This window comes from Bombina bombina, chromosome 3, assembly GCF_027579735.1.
Source record: "Bombina bombina isolate aBomBom1 chromosome 3, aBomBom1.pri, whole genome shotgun sequence".
Lineage (NCBI taxonomy): Eukaryota > Metazoa > Chordata > Amphibia > Anura > Bombinatoridae > Bombina > Bombina bombina.
The window spans coordinates 580,488,887-580,511,222 of record NC_069501.1 but is presented as its reverse complement, the minus strand read 5'-3'; the positions used below and the strand labels follow the sequence as shown (position 1 = coordinate 580,511,222).

General features: G+C 41.8%; 1 protein-coding gene across 1 annotated transcript in view; it reads right to left on the bottom strand.

Moving 5' to 3' along the window:
* Window positions 1-8,575: 8,575 nt before the first annotated feature.
* Window positions 8,576-22,336, bottom strand: part of CDCA8 (cell division cycle associated 8) — a 121,756-nt gene continuing 107,995 nt past the window's right edge. Inside the window, exon 11 of the mRNA XM_053707149.1 lies at window positions 8,576-8,991. Within this exon, the coding sequence (XP_053563124.1) occupies window positions 8,956-8,991 (36 nt within the window). The 3' untranslated portion in view covers window positions 8,576-8,955. The remainder of the gene's footprint in view (window positions 8,992-22,336) is intronic.

Sequence of the window (22,336 nt, the reverse complement as noted above, 5' to 3'; positions counted from 1 at the left end):
GGTCTTGCGTTTCCGGATATTAAGTCATACAATATAGCTATTCTCGCACGGTTTGGAGTAGATTAGTTACTTTCTTCTGACTATCTGACAAACAGTAAATCCGAGGAAAATCTCATAAATCCCTTCTACATTATAGCGGTTTTACACTGCCCTCATAAGCGACTTCCTGGAAAAATTAAAATATTGACTAGTATATATAATATTGTTAAAGCCTGGCAGCAATTCTGCCTTCGATTTAAGATTAATTTTCACTTATCCACCTTTCTCCCAATTAGAGGTAATCCGGAGTTCCAGCCGGAGCTTCAAAATGCAATATTCAGTGGGTGGGCCAGCAAGGGCCTAACCTTGATAACACAGTTACTAGATGATGGCCTTGGGGTGCGCACTTTCGAGAGTATAGCCACGCAGTATAATCTCTCGAACAAATCCTTTTATGCCTATCTCCAGATACGTCACTTTATACAGGAAAAGTTACAGTTGGGGTCCTGGCACAGGAAATATGATACAGTTGGCGATTATATTAACCTATACAGTCAGGGGAATCATTCAATCTCGCTACTTTATAACATTTTGCTTGCAAAACAGGGCCAGTTAATTCTGGATCTATGTTTAGTATATTGGATAAAATATTTTGATGGGATGGATGTTGAAACAATTAGCAAAAGTATTAAGTGGGTGAACAATGCTCTCCTTCCCTCCTCCTGGAAAGAATCTCACTTAAAACTTCTTAACAATGCGTATATCTCACCTAAAAGGCTTATATGTTGGTCTCCAGAAACGCAAGGCCAGTGTCATAAATGTAATTTTCCTGCAGCGGACTTACTCCACTGTTTTTGGTTTTGCCCGAAAATAAATCAATTATGGCGTAAGGTAAACCATTGGCTAAATAAAAATACAAAGGAGAATCTAGTGCTTGACCCAAGGACCATAGTGTTTTTAGTATCGGATGTAGTATCCCATAATTTGGCTAACACTGTTATTCTTATAGTTCGGAACTTGATTCTGAAAAACTGGAAAAACAATAAACCCCCTCTTTTCAGTATATTTTTAAATGCGGTTAAAACACAGATTATGTTTGAGCAATACAATGTATGCAGTACATTTGATAAACAAATACAAAGCTTCTTTAACAAATGGCTAAAAATTATAAAGTCTTATCCTCTCTCCACACAATATATACTCACTAAATCATTTCACAAATCTACATACTTCGAAGGCTTAATCTTACGTGATATATTTCCAGTAGCATGGTATTAATAAGAGGAGGGATTGGGAGGAGACATCTTTATTTCCCCCCCCCTTTTTTTTTTTTTAGGATTTTGATAGAGAAAACAATTTATGCTTACCTGATAAATTCCTTTCTTCTGTAGTGTGATCAGTCCACGGGTCATCATTACTTCTGGGATATTACTCCTCCCCAACAGGAAGTGCAAGAGGATTCACCCAGCAGAGCTGCATATAGCTCCTCCCCTCTACGTCACTCCCAGTCATTCGACCAAGGACCAACGAGAAAGGAAAAGCCAAGGGTGTAGTGGTGACTGGAGTATAAATTAAAAAATATTTACCTGCCTTAAAAACAGGGTGGGCCGTGGACTGATCACACTACAGAAGAAAGGAATTTATCAGGTAAGCATAAATTATGTTTTCTTCTGTTAAGTGTGATCAGTCCACGGGTCATCATTACTTCTGGGATACCAATACCAAAGCAAAAGTACACGGATGACGGGAGGGATAGGCAGGCTCTTTATACAGAAGGAACCACTGCCTGAAGAACCTTTCTCCCAAAAATAGCCTCCGATGAAGCAAAAGTGTCAAATTTGTAAAATTTGTAAAAAGTATGAAGCGAAGACCAAGTTGCAGCCTTGCAAATCTGTTCAACAGAGGCCTCATTCTTGAAGGCCCAAGTGGAAGCCACAGCTCTAGTAGAATGAGCTGTAATTCTTTCAGGAGGCTGCTGTCCAGCAGTCTCATAAGCTAAACGAATTATGCTACGAAGCCAAAAAGAAAGAGAGGTAGCGGAAGCTTTTTGACCTCTCCTCTGCCCAGAGTAAATGACAAACAGAGAAGACGTTTGTCGAAATTCCTTAGTTGCCTGTAAGTAAAATTTTAGAGCACGGACTACATCCAGGTTGTGCAGTAGACGTTCCTTCTTTGAAGAAGGATTTGGGCATAAAGAAGGAACAACAATCTCTTGATTGATATTCCTGTTAGTAACTACCTTAGGTAAGAACCCAGGTTTAGTACGCAGGACTACCTTATCCGAATGAAAAATCAAATAAGGAGAATCACAATGTAAGGCTGATAATTCAGAGACTCTTCGAGCCGAGGAAATAGCCATTAAAAATAGAACTTTCCAAGATAACAACTTTATATCAATGGAATGAAGGGGTTCAAACGGAACGCCCTGTAAAACATTAAGAACAAGGTTTAAACTCCATGGTGGAGCAACAGTTTTAAACACAGGCTTAATCCTGGCCAAAGCCTGACAAAAAGCCTGGACGTCAGGAACTTCTGACAGACGTTTGTGTAACAGAATGGACAGAGCTGAGATCTGTCCCTTTAATGAACTAGCAGATAAACCCTTTTCTAAACCTTCTTGTAGAAAAGACAATATCCTAGGAATCCTAACCTTACTCCAAGAGTAACCTTTGGATTCACACCAATATAGGTATTTACGCCATATCTTATGGTAAATCTTTCTGGTAACAGGTTTCCTAGCCTGTATTAAGGTATCAATAACTGACTCAGAAAACCCACGTCTTGATAAAATCAAGCGTTCAATTTCCAAGCAGTCAGCTTCAGAGAAGTTAGATTTTGATGTTTGAAGGGACCCTGTATCAGAAGGTCCTGTTTCAGAGGTAGAGACCAAGGTGGACAGGATGACATGTCCACCAGGTCTGCATACCAAGTCCTGCGTGGCCACGCAGGTGCTATTAGAATCACTGATGCTCTCTCTTGTTTGATTCTGGCAATCAATCGAGGAAGTAACGGGAAGGGTGGAAACACGTAAGCCATCCTGAAGTCCCAAGGTGCTGTCAGAGCATCTATCAGGACTGCTCCTGGATCCCTGGATCTGGACCCGTAACGAGGAAGCTTGGCGTTCTGTCGAGACGCCATGAGATCTATCTCTGGTTTGCCCCAACGTCGAAGTATTTGGGCAAAGACCTCCGGATGAAGTTCCCACTCCCCCGGATGAAAAGTCTGACGACTTAAGAAATCCGCCTCCCAGTTCTCCACTCCCGGGATGTGGATTGCTGACAGGTGGCAAGAGTGAGACTCTGCCCAGCGAATTATCTTTGATACTTCCATCATAGCTAGGGAGCTTCTTGTCCCTCCCTGATGGTTGATGTAAGCTACAGTCGTGATGTTGTCCGACTGAAACCTGATGAACCCCCGAGTTGTCAACTGGGGCCAAGCCAGGAGGGCATTGAGAACTGCTCTCAATTCCAGAATGTTTATTGGCAGGAGACTCTCCTCCTGACTCCATTGTCCCTGAGCCTTCAGAGAATTCCAGACGGCACCCCAACCTAGAAGGCTGGCGTCTGTTGTTACAATTGTCCAGTCTGGTCTGCTGAATGGCATCCCCCTGGACAGATGTGGCCGAGAAAGCCACCATAGAAGAGAATTTCTGGTCTCTTGATCCAGATTCAGAGAAGGGGATAAGTCTGAGTAATCCCCATTCCACTGACTTAGCATGCACAGTTGCAGTGGTATGAGGTGTAAGCGTGCAAAGGGTACTATGTCCATTGCCGCTACCATTAAGCCGATTACCTCCATGCATTGAGCCACTGACGGGTGTTGAATGGAATGAAGGGTGCGGCAAGCACTTTGAAGTCTTGTTAGCCTGTCCTCTGTCAGGTAAATCTTCATTTCTACAGAATCTATAAGAGTCCCCAGGAAGGGAACTCTTGTGAGTGGAACGAGTGAACTTTTCTTTTCGTTCACCTTCCATCCATGTGACCTTAGAAATGCCAGCACTAACTCTGTATGAGACTTGGCAGTTTGAAAGCTTGAAGCTTGTATCAGAATGTCGTCTAGGTATGGAGCTACCGAGATTCCCCGCGGTCTTAGTACCGCCAGAAGAGCACCCAGAACCTTTGTGAAGATTCTTGGAGCTGTAGCCAATCCGAATGGAAGAGCCACAAACTGGTAATGCCTGTCTAGGAAGGCAAACCTTAGGTACCGATAATGATCTTTGTGAATCGGTATGTGAAGGTAAGCATCTTTTAAATCTACAGTGGTCATGTACTGACCCTCTTGGATCATAGGTAAAATTGTCCGAATAGTCTCCATCTTGAACGATGGAACTCTTAGGAATTTGTTTAGGATCTTTAAGTCCAGGATTGGTCTGAAAGTTCCCTCTTTTTTGGGAACCACAAACAGATTTGAGTAAAACCCCTGTCCCTGTTCCGATCGTGGAACTGGATGGATTACTCCCATTAACAAGAGCTCTTGTACGCAGCGTAGAAACGCCTCTTTCTTTGTCTGGATTGTTGACAATCTTGACAGATGAAATCTCTCTCTTGGAGGAGAGTATTTGAAGTCCAGAAGGTATCCCTGAGATATTATCTCTAGCGCCCAGGGATCCTGAACATCTCTTGCCCAAGCCTGGGCGAAGAGAGAAAGTCTGCCCCCCACTAGATCCGATCCCGGATCGGGGGCCCTCAATTCATGCTGTTTTAGGGGCAGCAGCAGGTTTCCTAGTCTGCTTGCCCTTGTTCCAGGACTGGTTAGGTTTCCAGCCTTGTCTGTAGCGAGCAACAGCTCCTTCCTGTTTTGGTGCAGAGGAAGTTGATGCTGCTCCTGCTTTGAAATTGCGAAAGGAACGAAAATTAGACTGTCTAGTCTTGGCTTTGTCCTGAGGCAGGGCATGGCCTTTACCTCCTGTAATGTCAGCGATAATCTCTTTCAACCCGGGCCCGAATAAGGTCTGCCCTTTGAAAGGTATATTAAGCAATTTAGACTTAGAAGTAACATCAGCTGACCAGGATTTTAGCCACAGCGCCCTGCGTGCCTGAATGGCGAATCCTGAATTCTTCGCCGTAAGTTTAGTAAGATGTACTACGGCCTCCGAAATGAATGAATTAGCTAGTTTAAGGACTCTAAGCCTGTCCGTAATGTCGTCCAGAGTAGCTGAACCAATGTTCTCTTCCAGAGACTCAATCCAGAATGCCGCTGCAGCCGTGATCGGCGCAATGCATGCAAGGGGTTGCAATATAAAACCTTGTTGAACAAACATTTTCTTAAGGTAACCCTCTAACTTTTTATCCATTGGATCTGAAAAAGCACAGCTATCCTCCACCGGGATAGTGGTACGCTTAGCTAAGGTAGAAACTGCTCCCTCCACCTTAGGGACCGTTTGCCATAAGTCCCTTGTGGTGGCGTCTATTGGAAACATTTTTCTAAATATCGGAGGGGGTGAGAACGGCACACCGGGTCTATCCCACTCCTTAGTAACAATTTCAGTAAGTCTCTTAGGTATAGGAAAAACCTCAGTACTCGTCGGTACCGCAAAATATTTATCCAACCTACACATTTTCTCTGGTATTGCAACTGTGTTACAATCATTCAGAGCCGCTAACACCTCCCCTAGTAATACACGGAGGTTTTCCAGTTTAAATTTAAAATTTGAAATATCTGAATCCAGTCTGTTTGGATCAGAACCGTCACCCACAGAATGAAGCTCTCCGTCCTCATGTTCTGCCACCTGTGACGCAGTGTCTGACATGGCCCTAATATTATCAGCGCACTCTGTTCTCACCCCAGAGTGATCACGCTTACCTCTTAGCTCTGGTAATTTAGCCAAAACCTCAGTCATAACAGTAGCCATATCCTGTAATGTGATTTGTAATGGCCGCCCAGATGTACTCGGCGCTACAATATCACGCACCTCCCTCTGAGCGGGAGATGTAGGTACTGACACGTGAGGCGAGTTAGTCGGCATAACTCTCCCCTCGTTGTTTGGTGAAATTTGTTCAATTTGTACAGATTGACTTTTATTTAAAGTAGCATCAATACAGTTAGTACATAAATTTCTATTGGGCTCCACTTTGGCATTGCAACAAATGACACAGGTATCATCCTCTGAATCAGACATGTTTAACACACTAGCAAATAAACTTGTAACTTGGAAATACAATTCAATTAGAATAATATTAAAACGTACTGTGCCTTTAAGAAGCACAGAAGATCTATGACAGTTGAAAATTAATAAATTGAAACAGTTATAGCCTCAATCCTTGTAAATAACACAACTTTAGCAAAGGTTTAATCCCATTAGCAAAGATAACAAATTCTGAAAGCAGGAAACAAATTACAGAATAAACGTTTTTTATCTCAGTCAAACTATAATTCTCACAGCTCTGCTGAGAGAAATTACCTCCCTCAAAATAAGTTTTGAAGACCCCTGAGCTCTGTAGAGATGAACCGGATCATGCAGGGAATACAATGAGTTGCTGACTGAAATATTTGATGCGTAGTAAAAGCGCCAAAAAACGGCCCCTCCCCCTCACACACAGCAGTGAGGGAGAACAGAAACTGTCAGAAAACAGATTAAGCAACTGCCAAGTGGAAAAATAGTGCCCAAACATTTATTCACTCAGTACCTCAGTAAATGAAAACGATTTTACATTCCAGCAAAAACGTTAAACATAATCTCTAGTTATTAAACAGCTTTATGTATTTCTTACAGTGTAATTCTAGTGAAGTACCATTCCCCAGAATACTGAAGTGTAAAGTATACATACATGACATTATATCGGTATGGCAGGATTTTCTCATCAATTCCATTGTCAGAAAATAAAAACTGCTACATACCTCTATGCAGATTCATCTGCCCGCTGTCCCCTGATCTGAAGTTTACCTCTCCTCAGATGGCCGAGAAACAGCAATATGATCTTAACTACTCCGGCTAAAATCATAACAAAAACTCTGGTAGATTCTTCTTCAAACTCTGCCAGAGAGATAATAACACACTCCGGTGCTATTTTAAAATAACAAACTTTTGATTGAAGATATAAAACTAAGTATAATCACCATAGTCCTCTCACACATCCTATCTAGTCGTTGGGTGCAAGAGAATGACTGGGAGTGACGTAGAGGGGAGGAGCTATATGCAGCTCTGCTGGGTGAATCCTCTTGCACTTCCTGTTGGGGAGGAGTAATATCCCAGAAGTAATGATGACCCGTGGACTGATCACACTTAACAGAAGAAATGATGTTAGTAATGTCTCTAAAAATCGAAAGATATGTATAGGCCTATTACCTTAGTTATTGTTAAGCTATAACTAAGCGTTCCTCAGTAATTTCACACATTGCTTGTAAGCATATATTTTGTTTTCTTCACTTTTTTCAACCTTAAAGTAAGAGGTTTATAATTTTGTTTAGTTTTAAGGGTTAGCCTAGTTTGGAAAAAGCTAAAATAAGAGAGTTTGGGTATTAAGCAATTGAGAAAAGATCTGATGTCTGAGTGGGATAAGCATAGGCTGTAACTAAATGTACTATCATGGATTCCATTGATTGACAACTTAATACCTGTTGTAAAGACATTTTGTATCACTATATTTAATTCTGAACTATATGTATGTAACTGTTAATATGTTGTAAACCTGAACTCTCTTTAATAATAAAAAATAAATAAAAAATAAACTCTTGATTGAAGAATCTATACTAACACCTCACTTTACCACTTCCTATCACTAACGTAGGCAAAGAGAATGACTGGGGTGGGAGGGAAGGGAGGAGCTCTATATAACAGCTCTGCTGTGGTGCTCTTTGCCGCCTCCTGCAGCTTTGCTGTGGTGCTCTTTGCCGCCCCCTGCTGACCAGGAGGTGAATATCCCATTAGTAATTAAGATGATCCGTGGACACATGTCATTAAAAAGAAAACATTTAAAAAGCATGTGATAAGAGGCAGCCCTCAAAGGCTTAGAAATTAGCATATGAGTCTGCCTATGTTTAGTTTAAACTAAGAATACCAAGAGAAAAAAGAAAAATTTGATAAAAGTAAATTGGAAAGTTGATTAAAATTAAAAGTCCTATCTGAATAATGAAATGAAATAATTTATACTAGACTGTCCATTTAATTCCCAATAGTAATGAATTAAGCCATGGCCTCTCCTCCCCTTTAGATGGAAAGTTTATTTTGCAGTCTTTTAGAGTTTAATTAAAGTTCTCAACAGTGGTTAAATGTTTCTCTAGTGGTTTTTGCATTCAGTAACACATTTCTTATAATGTAACAAAGTCTGTGCAGCTTTTTTGTGGCATAACCATTTGTATGTACACTGATTCAAATTAATAGGGAAAATCTACAGCTTGTCAGCTGTGTGGATTTTTGAGTACACATGGGTTTGCATGAAAGTGAGAAACAACAATTTACATTTTTACCAGAACAAAGTTCAGATTTATTTAAATCCATAGAGAATGTTTCTGTGCTCTGGTTTATAACAGTAATAGAAGCCATTTTAGTTAGTAAATTACAACCTGCATAAAAATGTGCCAGGAGCAAGCAAACAAAGCTTAAAAACTACATTTTTTATATTAAACAAAAAAACACACTTAATAACAAAAAATAATCCACCATCAAACAATATTTTTATTGTGTTTGGTGATCAAAAGTATAGTTTCTATTTACATAGATATGTATATACAAAAAAATGCTAGAACTAAAACAAGGTTTTCAGTTGTGTATGTGTGCATTTTCTAAATGGAAACATGTTAAGATATACAGTGCTCAACATAACTACTGCCTCTCAATGGGGCACTTTTTCCTTTTTGGTTTAAAAAAAAAAATAAAAAAAATTAAGCATGTAAAACCATTTATTTGTTTCAGTCATGCCAGAACAGTAACTAAAAAGGTAGATGATATTTACAAATCCAATGATCTGGCATACTGCACAGAAATACAGCAAACTGATGTATAAAAGAGTAAACCAAAGACTAGGAATGGCTTCACTTTCATTTTAAATTTTTGCATATTTTCTCCAGTCGTTTCTGTAAGAAGAAGGAAAAAAAAAAAAAAAAAGTTATATAATCTTGTTCCATAAAACAGTTTAAGATGCATATTTTGATTACAAAATATAACATTCTATGATTACAAAAGAATTTTTTTTAAACAAGGTTGTTAAGCAAATCTTAGTTCAAAGATATTCCGTAATGTAACAGGAATCATACATTTAGGTTCTATCGCAAGGTCTATGTATTCTTTGTGAAATATCCCATTCAATGCTGAAAAATTTCTCACCCCCGTGACTTTGAATTCAAAGGACAGTGTACTCAAAAACAGAATTTATGTTTACCTGATAAATTTCTTTCTCCAACGGTGTGTCCGGTCCACGGCGTCATCCTTACTTGTGGGATATTCTCTTCCCCAACAGGAAATGGCAAAGAGCCCAGCAAAGCTGGTCACATGATCCCTCCTAGGCTCCGCCTACCCCAGTCATTCGACCGACGTTAAGGAGGAATAATAGCATAGGAGAAACCACATGGTACCGTGGTGACTGTAGTTAAAGAAAATAAATTATCAGACCTGATTTAAAAACCAGGGCGGGCCGTGGACCGGACACACCGTTGGAGAAAGAAATTTATCAGGTAAACATAAATTCTGTTTTCTCCAACATAGGTGTGTCCGGTCCACGGCGTCATCCTTACTTGTGGGAACCAATACCAAAGCTTTAGGACACGGATGAAGGGAGGGAGCAAATCAGGTCACCTAAATGGAAGGCACCACGGCTTGCAAAACCTTTCTCCCAAAAATAGCCTCAGAAGAAGCAAAAGTATCAAACTTGTAAAATTTGGTAAAAGTGTGCAGTGAAGACCAAGTCGCTGCCCTACATATCTGATCAACAGAAGCCTCGTTCTTGAAGGCCCATGTGGAAGCCACAGCCCTAGTGGAATGAGCCGTGATTCTTTCGGGAGGCTGCCGTCCGGCAGTCTCGTAAGCCAATCTGATGATGCTTTTAATCCAAAAAGAGAGAGAGGTAGAAGTTGCTTTTTGACCTCTCCTTTTACCTGAATAAACAACAAACAGGGAAGATGTTTGTCTAAAATCCTTTGTAGCATCTAAATAGAATTTTAGAGCGCGAACAACATCCAAATTGTGCAACAAGCGTTCCTTCTTTGAAACTGGTTTCGGACACAGAGAAGGTACGATAATCTCCTGGTTAATGTTTTTGTTAGAAACAACTTTCGGAAGAAAACCAGGTTTAGTACGTAAAACCACCTTATCTGCATGGAACACCAGATAAGGAGGAGAACACTGCAGAGCAGATAATTCTGAAACTCTTCTAGCAGAAGAAATTGCAACTAAAAACAAAACTTTCCAAGATAATAACTTAATATCAACGGAATGTAAGGGTTCAAACGGAACCCCCTGAAGAACTGAAAGAACTAAATTGAGACTCCAAGGAGGAGTCAAAGGTTTGTAAACAGGCTTGATTCTAACCAGAGCCTGAACAAAGGCTTGAACATCTGGCACAGCTGCCAGTTTTTTGTGAAGTAACACCGACAAGGCAGAAATCTGTCCCTTCAGGGAACTTGCCGATAATCCTTTTTCCAATCCTTCTTGAAGGAAGGATAGAATCCTAGGAATCTTAACCTTGTCCCAAGGGAATCCTTTAGATTCACACCAACAGATATATTTTTTCCAAATTTTGTGGTAAATCTTTCTAGTTACAGGCTTTCTGGCCTGAACAAGAGTATCGATAACAGAATCTGAGAAACCTCGCTTCGATAAAATCAAGCGTTCAATCTCCAAGCAGTCAGCTGGAGTGAAACCAGATTCGGATGTTCGAACGGACCCTGAACAAGAAGGTCTCGTCTCAAAGGTAGCTTCCAAGGTGGAGCCGATGACATATTCACCAGATCTGCATACCAAGTCCTGCGTGGCCACGCAGGAGCTATCAAGATCACCGACGCCCTCTCCTGATTGATCCTGGCTACCAGCCTGGGGATGAGAGGAAACGGCGGGAACACATAAGCTAGTTTGAAGGTCCAAGGTGCTACTAGTGCATCCACTAGAGCCGCCTTGGGATCCCTGGATCTGGACCCGTAGCAAGGAACTTTGAAGTTCTGACGAGAGGCCATCAGATCCATGTCTGGAATGCCCCAAAGTTGAGTGACTTGGGCAAAGATTTCCGGATGGAGTTCCCACTCCCCCGGATGCAATGTCTGACGACTCAGAAAATCCGCTTCCCAATTTTCCACTCCCGGGATGTGGATAGCAGACAGGTGGCAGGAGTGAGACTCCGCCCATAGAATAATCTTGGTCACTTCTTCCATCGCTAGGGAACTCCTTGTTCCCCCCTGATGGTTGATGTACGCAACAGTCGTCATGTTGTCTGATTGAAACCGTATGAACTTGGTCCTCGCTAGCTGAGGCCAAGCCTTGAGAGCATTGAATATCGCTCTCAGTTCCAGAATATTTATCGGTAGAAGAGATTCTTCCCGAGACCAAAGACCCTGAGCTTTCAGGGATCCCCAGACCGCGCCCCAGCCCATCAGACTGGCGTCGGTCGTGACAATGACCCACTCTGGTCTGTGGAATGTCATCCCTCGTGACAGGTTGTCCAGGGACAGCCACCAACGGAGTGAGTCTCTGGTCCTCTGATTTACTTGTATCTTTGGAGACAAGTCTGTATAGTCCCCATTCCACTGACTGAGCATGCACAGTTGTAATGGTCTTAGATGAATGCGCGCAAAAGGAACTATGTCCATTGCCGCTACCATCAACCCGATCACTTCCATGCACTGAGCTACGGAAGGAAGAGGAACGGAATGAAGTATTCGACAAGAGTCCAGAAGCTTTGTCTTTCTGGCCTCTGTTAGAAAAATCCTCATTTCTGAGGAGTCTATAATTGTTCCCAAGAAGGGAACCCTTGTTGACGGGGATAGAGAACTCTTTACCACGTTCACTTTCCAGCCGTGCGATCTGAGAAAGGCCAGGACGATGTCCGTGTGAGCCTTTGCTCGAGGGAGGGACGACGCTTGAATCAGAATGTCGTCCAGGTAAGGTACTACTGCAATGCCCCTTGGTCTTAGCACAGCTAGAAGGGACCCTAGTACCTTTGTGAAAATCCTTGGAGCAGTGGCTAATCCGAAAGGAAGCGCCACGAACTGGTAATGTTTGTCCAGGAATGCAAACCTTAGGAACCGATGATGTTCCTTGTGGATAGGAATATGTAGATACGCATCCTTTAAATCCACCGTGGTCATGAATTGACCTTCCTGGATGGAAGGAAGGATAGTTCGAATGGTTTCCATCTTGAAAGATGGGACCTTGAGAAATTTGTTTAAGATCTTGAGATCTAGGATTGGTCTGAATGTTCCCTCTTTTTTGGGAACTATGAACAGATTGGAGTAGAACCCCATCCCTTGTTCTCTCAATGGAACAGGATGAATCACTCCCATTTTTAACAGGTCTTCTACACAATGTAAGAACGCCTGTCTTTTTATGTGGTCTGAAGACAACTGAGACCTGTGGAACCTTCCCCTTGGGGGAAGTCCCTTGAATTCCAGAAGATAACCCTGGGAGACTATTTCTAGCGCCCAAGGATCCAGAACATCTCTTGCCCAAGCCTGAGCGAAGAGAGAGAGTCTGCCCCCCACCAGATCCGGTCCCGGATCGGGGGCCGATATTTCATGCTGTCTTGGTAGCAGTGGCAGGTTTCTTTGCCTGCTTTCCCTTGTTCCAGCCTTGCATTGGTCTCCAAGCTGGCTTGGCCTGAGAAGTATTACCCTCTTGCTTAGAGGACGCAGCACCTTGGGCTGGTCCGTTTTTACGAAAGGGACGAAAATTAGGTCTATTTTTTGCCTTGAAAGGCCGATCCTGAGGAAGGGCATGGCCCTTACCCCCAGTGATATCAGAGATAATCTCTTTCAAGTCAGGACCAAACAGCGTTTTCCCCTTGAAAGGAATGTTTAGTAGCTTGTTCTTGGAAGACGCATCAGCCGACCAAGATTTCAACCAAAGCGCTCTGCGCGCCACAATAGCAAACCCAGAATTCTTAGCCGCTAACTTAGCCAATTGCAAAGAGGCGTCTAGAGTGAAAGAATTAGCCAATTTGAGAGCATTGACTCTGTCCATAATCTCCTCATAAGGAGGAGAGTCACTATCGAGCACCTTAATCAGTTCATCAAACCAGAAATATGCGGCTGTAGTGACAGGGACAATGCATGAAATGGGTTGTAGAAGGTAACCCTGCTGAACAAACATCTTTTTAAGCAAACCTTCTAATTTTTTATCCATAGGATCTTTGAAAGCACAACTATCCTCTATGGGAATAGTGGTGCGTTTGTTTAAAGTAGAAACCGCTCCCTCGACCTTGGGGACTGACTGCCATAAGTCCTTTCTGGGGTCGACCATAGGAAACAATTTTTTAAATATGGGGGGAGGGACGAAAGGAATACCGGGCCTTTCCCATTCTTTATTAACAATGTCCGCCACCCGCTTGGGTATAGGAAAAGCTTCTGGGAGCCCCGGCACCTCTAGGAACTTGTCCATTTTACATAGTTTCTCTGGGATGACCAAATTTTCACAATCATCCAGAGTGGATAATACCTCCTTAAGCAAAATGCGGAGATGTTCCAATTTAAATTTAAAAGTAATCACATCAGATTCAGCCTGCTGAGAAATGTTCCCTAAATCAGTAATTTCTCCCTCAGACAAAACCTCCCTGGCCCCCTCAGATTGGGTTAGGGGCCCTTCAGAGATATTAATATCAGCGTCGTCATGCTCTTCAGTAACTAAAACAGAGCATCCACGCTTACGCTGGCAAGGGTTCATTTTGGCTAAAATGTTTTTGACAGAATTATCCATTACAGCCGTTAATTGTTGCATAGTAAGGAGTATTGGCGCGCTAGATGTACTAGGGGCCTCCTGAGTGGGCAAGACTCGTGTAGACGAAGGAGGGAATGATGCAGTACCATGCTTACTCCCCTCACTTGAGGAATCATCTTGGGCATCATTGTCATTATCACATAAATCACATTTATTTAAATGAATAGGAATTCTGGCTTCCCCACATTCAGAACACAGTCTATCTGGTAGTTCAGACATGTTAAACAGGCATAAACTTGATAAGAAAGTACAAAAAACGTTTTGAAATAAAACCGTTACTGTCACTTTAAATTTTAAACTGAACACACTTTATTACTGCAATTGCGAAAAAACATGAAGGAATTGTTCAAAATTCACCAAACTTTCACCACAGTGTCTTAAAGCCTTGAAAATATTGCACACCAATTTTGGAAGCTTTAACCCTTAAAATAACGGAACCTGAGCCGTTTTAAGCTTTAACCCCTTTACAGTCCCTGGTATCTGCTTTGCTGAGACCCAACCAAACCCAAGGGGAATACGATACCAAATGATGCCTTCAGAAGTCTTTTATAAGTATCAGAGCTCCTCTCACATGCGACTGCATGCCATGCCTCTCAAAAACAAGTGCGCAACACCGGCGCGAAAATGAGACTCTGCCTATGCTTTGGGAAAGCCCCTAAAGAATAAGGTGTCTAAAACAGTGCCTGCCGATATTATTATATCAAAATACCCAGAATAAATGATTCCTCAAGGCTAAATAAGTGTTAATATCAATCGATTTAGCCCAAAAAATGTCTACAGTCTAAATAAGCCCTTGTGAAGCCCTTATTTACAATCGTAATAAACATGGCTTACCGGATCCCATAGGGAAAATGACAGCTTCCAGCATTACATCGTCTTGTTAGAATGTGTCATACCTCAAGCAGCAAAGGACTGCAAACTGTTCCCCCAACTGAAGTTAATGCTCTCAACAGTCCTGTGTGGAACAGCCATGGATTTTAGTTACGGTTGCTAAAATCATTTTCCTCATACAAACAGAATTCTTCATCTCTTTTCTGTTTCTGAGTAAATAGTACGTACCAGCACTATTTGAAAATAACAAACTCTTGATTGAATAATGAAAAACTACAGTTAAACACTAAAAAACTCTAAGCCATCTCCGTGGAGATGTTGCCTGTACAACGGCAAAGAGAATGACTGGGGTAGGCGGAGCCTAGGAGGGATCATGTGACCAGCTTTGCTGGGCTCTTTGCCATTTCCTGTTGGGGAAGAGAATATCCCACAAGTAAGGATGACGCCGTGGACCGGACACACCTATGTTGGAGAAAACAAATATGGGCTAAAATTTAAAAGGGAGAGTAAAGTCAAAACTAAACTTTCATGATTCAGATAGGGCATGCAATTTTAAACAACTTTCCAATTTACTTTTATCATTTTGAAAAGCTAAACCTAGCTAGGCTCAAACCGCCTCCTAGCTCAGAGCATTTTGAAAGTTTTTCACAGTTAGACTGTGCTAGTTCACGTGTGTCATATTGATAACATTGTGCTCACTCCCGTGAAGTTATTTAGGAGTCTTCACTGATTGACTACACTGCATGTCTGTCAAAGGCACTTAGATAAGGAGGCTGTCTGCAAAGGCTTAGATACAAGGTAATCACAGAGGTAAAACGTATATTAATATAACTGTTGGTTATGCAAAAATGGGGAATGGGTAATAAAGGGATTATCTATCTTTTTAAATAAGAACATTTTTGGTGTACACTGTCCCTTTAAGTAAAGCTTCATGTTTGCAATGTACATGCATTACCGATTTTGCTGCTAAAAATGAGAAAAATCTTGCAGTGTTTTCACTGCATATGCACATAAGAGAGAGACTAATTAATGAGTTAGTTTTTCCCTCACTCCCTAACTAGCGTACTTACAGCTAGCCGACATCCATGGCTCCCTAATGCTGGAGCTGTATAATGCGCTATGTAAGGGCAGTTATGTGCACTCTGCTGCTCGGTGACACAAAGTTGGCTTCTTACAACATATGTATGTAGTAAGAAACTAAATTTATGCTTACCTGAAATTATTTTCTTTCTAATTTACTCCTATTATCAATTTTTCTTCATTTTCTTGCTATCTTTATTTTAAAAGCAGGAATGTAAATCTTAGCAGCCAGCCCATTTTAGGTTCAGCACCATGGATAGTCCTTGCTTATTGGAGGCTTACATATACCCACCAATAAGCAAGCATAACCTAGGTTCTCAACAAAAAATGGTCCGGCTTCTATGCATCACATTCCTGCTTTTTTAATAAAGATAGCAAGAGAACGAAGAAAAATTATTAGTGAGTAAATTAGAAAGTTTATTAAAATGTTATGCTCTGAATCATGAAAGAAAAAATGTGGGTTCAGTGTCCCTTTAAGGCTCCAAGGAGGAGCAACAGACTTAAACACCGGCCTGATTCTGACCAGAGCCTGCCAAAAAAATTGCACATCTGCCACGTCCGTCAGACGCTTATGAGCAAAATAGAAAATGCAGAAACCTGACCCTTCAGGGTACAGACTAACAAACCCTTCTCCAGACCTTTCTGGAGAAAAGACAAAATCCTAGGAATCCTGACCCTACTCCAAGAGTAGCCCTTCGATTCACACCATTTAAGATATACGCCATATCTTATGGCAAATCTTTATAGTAACAGGATTACGAGCCTAAATCATGGTCTCAATGACCGACTCAGAAAAAACACGCTTAGACAGAACCAAGCGTTCCATCTCCAAGCAGAAAACAAAAAGAATGGACCCCGAATTAGAATGTCCCTCCTCAGGAACAACCAACAAGGTGGAATAGATACATTGCAGCTATGTCTGTATCCAGATCCTGCTAGACTATGCAGGGACTATTAGAAATACAGATGACCACTCCCATGTGATACAAAGACTCGTAGAAGGAGAGCAAACTGAGGAACATGGATGTCAGACTGTTAGGTTGCTCTATTAAAATGTCAGACTGACAACTCAAGGAACCGCCAAGGATTTTAATAGAGCAGCCTGCTGGTCTCTAGACCTTTAAACGCAACGAAAAAGATAGGCGTACTGCCATCTCTAACAGCAGCACCCCCCTCCCCCCTATTTGAGGGTTAACCTGGAGAACACCTCCAGGAGTAGCACCTGAAATGCAAATAGCGGATAGACAACAAATGTGAGCGTCCACCCACCAAACAATCCACGCCAATAATGGCTAAGGAACTCCAGGTTCTTTCTTAGTTGGTTGATGTAAACCACAGGGATGAAAATGTCTGATAACTGAGGCCAAGCCATCGGAACCTTGTAGATTGCTATTCCATTACCATCTTGGAGTTGAGAGCGAACTCCTCCCAAGTCCATAGTCACCAACCTAACAGGCTGGAGTTCGAGGACATTACTCAGAAAAGTCTCCTGAAGCATGTGTCCCGAGACAGATGCTCCTGCGAAAGCCACCACAGAAAAGAATCTCAAGTCGACAGATCTAGATCTATCCTCCGAGACAAAATCACATGATCCCTGTTCTACTATCTAAGCATGCATAACAGCAGACTCTCAGAAGGAATCAAGAAAGGGATGATGTCCAATGAAGCAACCATCAGACCAATTTCCTCCATACATTGAGCCACTGACGGACCCAACTGTAGAGAGCAGAGAGGCAAGAGGAAAGAATCCTTGATTCCTCTGACAAAAATATTGTCAGAGATAGGGAAATAAGGTCCCCAAGAAAACTACCCCTGTAGCTGGAACAAGGGAACCCATATTCAGATTCAATTCTCATCCATGGGAATGAAGAAAAGACAAGATCTCAGTATGAGAGTTTGCTTGTTCAAAAGCTGGCGCCTGAACCATTGTGTCGTCCAGGAAAGGCACCACAGCAATACCCCAAAACTTGATTATTGCCAAGATAGCCCCCTCTGGAAGCCGTGACAAGATCAAAGGAAAGAGCCACAAAAAGAAAGTGTTTGACAGAAAGGCAAAACTCAGGAACTTCAAAAGACACGTCCTCCAGGTCTATAGTCATAATTAACTGACCCTCTTAGACCAAAGGAAGAATGGAACCACTGGTTTCCATTTAAAGGACGGTACCCTAAGAAAACTTGTTGAAAAACTTTAGCTCTATCATAAGACCAAAAATTCTCTTTTTCGGGAACCATGAACAGGAAGGAATAGAATTCTAGACCATGTTCTCTTACAGGAACTATCACTCACAGGGAGGGGAGGTCCCAAACACAATTAAAAAATGCCTCATTTATCTGGCCTACAGATAAAATTGAGAGGAGGAACCTGCATCTGGGAGGAAGGTATGAATTCTAGGTAGAAAACCAGAGATACTATATCCACAGCCCATCTGGGACATCTTTTATACATGTTTGAAGACAGATTCCATCCCCCACCTGGACTCGATCCCGGATTGGGGGCAAACTCCTTTAGGTTTATTCATCTTTCCTTGTGGAAGAAAAACATAATTTATGTAAGAACTTCTTGATAAATTAATTTCTTTCATATTGGCAAGAGTCCATTAGCTAGTGACGTATGGGATATACAATCCTATCAGGAGGGGCAAAGTTTCCCAAACCTCAAAATACACCCCTCACCACACCCACAATTCAGTTTAACGAATAGCCAAGTAGTGGGGTGGTAAAGAAAGGAGTAAAAAGCATAAAAAAAAAAAAAAAAAAAAAAAGGAACCTGGAGATAATTGTGCTTTAAACAAAAAAAAAATCATAACCACCATAAAAATGGTGGGTCTCATGGACTCTTGCCAATATGAAAGAAATGAAATGATAAATTAATTTCTTTCATATTGGCAAGAGTCCATGAGCTAGTGACGTATGGGATAGTAACACCCAAGATGTGGAACTCCACTGAAGAGTCAGAGAGGGAGGGATAAAATAAAAACAGCCATTTTCCGCTGAAAAAAGGAAATTTATGCTTACCTGATAAACTGATTTCTTCTACGATACGACGAGTCCACGGATTTCAACCTTACTTGTGGGATATTATCCTCCTGCTAAAAGGAAGTGGCAAAGAGCACCACAGCAGAGCTGTATATATAGCTCCTCTCTTCCCCTCCACCTCCAGTCATTCGACCAAAGGTTATAGGAAGAGAACGGAAAAGCTAAAAGGCGCAGAGGTGACTGAAGTTGTAAATAATAAAAACTATAATCTGTCTTAAATTGACAGGGAGGGCCGCGGACTCGTCGTATCGTAGAAGAAATCAATTTATCAGGTAAGCATAACATTTCCATTTCTTCTACAAGATAAGACGAGTCCACGGATTTCATCCTTACTTGTGGGATACAATACCAAAGCTACAGGACACGGATGAAAGGGAGGGACAAGACAGAGACCTAAACGGACCAAGTCGCAGCCTTACAAATCTGTTCAACAGATGCATAGTTTTTAAAGGCCCATGTGGAAGCCACAGCCCTAGTAGAATGAGCCGTAATTCTTTCAGGAGGATGCCAGGCAGATGATACTTCTCAGCTAAAAAGAAAGAGGTAGCCGTAGCTTTCTGACCCCTACGCTTTCCAGAATAAACCATGAATAATGAAGATGATTGACGGAAATCCTTAGTTGCCTGTAAGTAAAACTTTAAGGCACGGACCATGTCCAGATTATGCAAAATACTTCTTAAAAGAAGGATTAGGACACAAGGAAGGAGCAACAATTTCCTGATTAATATTTTTATTCGAAACAACCTTAGGAAGAAATCCAGGTTTGGTACGTAAAACCACCATATCAGAATGAAAAATTAGATAAGGCGAATCACACTGGAACGCTGAAAGCTCAGAAACTCTTCGAGCAGAAGAAATAGCAACCAAAAACAGAACTTTCCAAGATAACAATTTAATATCTATGGAATGCATAGGCTCAAACGGAACCCCTTGAAGAACACGAAGAACTAAATTCAAACTCCAGGGAAGAGTAATAGGTCTAAATACAGGCTTAATTCTAGATAGAGCCTGACAAAAAGACAACATCTGGCACATCTGCCAAACGTTTGTGAAACAAAATTGACAAAGCAGAAATTTGTCCCCTTAAGGAACTTGTTGATAACCCTTTCTCCAATCCTTCTTGGAGAAAAGACAGAATCCTAGGAATTCTAACTTTACTCCATGAGTAACCCTTGGATTCACACCAATAAAGATATTTACATCATATCTTATGATAGATCTTTCTAGTGACAGGCTTCCTAGCCTGTATCAAAGTATTGATGACCGAATCAGAGAATCCTCACTTTGATAAAATCAAGCGTTCAATCTCCACTCAGTCAGCTGCAGAGAAATTAGGTCCGAGATGAAAGCGAGCAAACGGAATGATGTCCATTGCCACTACCATTAATCCAATTACCTCCATAAACTGAGCCACTGATGGCCGAGGAATGGACTGAAGTGCTCTGCAAGTATTTAGAATCTGATTTTCTGACCTCCGTCAGAAACATTTTCATGTCTACCGAATCTATCAGAGTTCCCAAGAAAGGAACCCTTGTCTGTGGAACTAGTGAACTTTTCTCTATGTTCACCTTCCAACCGTGAGTTCTCAGGAAAGACAACACTGTGTCAGTGTGAGATTTTGTCAGTTAATACGTTGACGCCTGGATCAGAATATCGTCCCGATAAGGCGCTACTGCTATGCCTCGCGGTCTGAGAACCGCCAGAAGAGACCCCAGAACCTTTGTGAAAATTTTGGGTGCTGTGGCCAACCAGAAAGGAAGAGCCACAAACTGATAATGTTTGTCCAGGAAGGCAAACCTTAGAAACTGATGATGATCCGTGTGGATAGGAATATGAAGGCAAGCATCCTTCAAATCCACGGTAGTCATATATTGACCCTCCTGGATCATTGGTAAGATTGTTCGTATAGTCTCCATTTTGAACGATGGGACACTCTGAGAAACTTGTTTAGACACTTGAGATCTAGAATGGGTCTGAAAGTTCCCTCTTTTTTGGGAACCACGAAAAGATTTGAGTAAAGCCCCTGTCCCAGTTTTGGAAAGGGACAAATTACTCCCATGGTATAGAGGTCTTTTACACAGCGTAAGAACGCCTCTTTATATCTGGTCTACAGATAATCGTGAAAGATTAAGTCTCCCTCTTGTGAGAAAGTCCTTGAATTACAGTTGATACCCGTGGGTCACGATTTCCAGCGCCCAGGGGTCCTGAACATCTCTTGCCCAAGCCTGAGCAAAGAAAGAAAGTCTGCCCCCTACTAGATCCAGTCCCGGATCGGGGGCCGCCCCTTCATGCTGTCTTTGTAGCAGCAGCGGGCTTCTTGGATTGTTTACCTTTATTTCAAGTCTGGTTGGGTCTCCAGACTGACTTAGATTGGGCAAAATTCCCTTCCTGCTTTGTGGAGGAAGAGGAAACAGAGGGTCCTCCTTTAAAATTCCGAAAGGAGCGAAAATTATTTTGTTTACCCCTCATCTTAACAGACTTATCCTGAGGTAGGGCATGGCCTTTGCGTCCAGTAATGTCAGAAATGATTTCCTTCAAATCAGGCCCGAAAGGGTCTTACCTTTAAAGGGAATAGCTAAAAGCTTAGTTTTTGATGACACATAAGCAGACCAAGATTTGAGCCATAACGCTCTAGAATAGCAAATACTGCATTTTTCGCCGCTAATTTAGCAATTTGAAAAGCGGCATCAGTAATGAAAGAACTAGCCAACTTAAGAGCCTTAATTCCATCCAAAATGTCATCTAACGGAGTCTCAACCTTCAGAGACTCTTCCAGAGCCTCAAGCCAAAAGGCTGCCGCAGTAGTTACTGGAACGATGCAGGCAGTAGGTTGTAAAAGAAACCCCTGATTAATAAATCATTTCTTTAGAAGACCCTCTAACTTTTTATCCATAGGGTCTTTGAAAGCACAACTGTCCTCGATGGGTATAGTTCCCTCTACCTTAGGAACCGTTTGCCACGAATCCCGAATGGTGTCATATGGGAAACATTTTCTTAATATTAGGAGGGGGAGAAAACGGTATACCTGGTCTATCCCATTCCTTTTTTATAATTTCCGAAATTCTTTTAGGAACCGGAAAAACATCAGTGTAAGTAGGCACCTCTAGATATTTTTCCATCTTACACAATTTCTCTGGAGGTATCACAATAGGGTCACAATCATCCAGAGTCGCTAAAACCTCCCGAAGTAACAGGCGGAGGTGTTCAAGCTTAAATTTAAAGGACATAACATCCGAATCTGTCCGAGGTAACACATTCCCTGAATCTGAAAGCTCTCCCTCAGACAGTAATTCCCTGACCCCCAACTCAGAACACTGAGGGTACATCGGAAATAGCCAATAAAGCATCAGAGGATTCAGTATTTACATTAATACCTGACCTACTGCGTTTACCCTGTAACACTGGTAATTTAGATAATACCTCTGTAAGGGTAGCTGACATAACTGCAGCCATCTCCTGCAGAGTATAGGAATTAGAAGCACTAGAGGTACTTGGCGTCGTTTGTGTGGGCGTTAAAGGTTGTGACAGTTGGGGAGAATTGGATGGCATATCCTG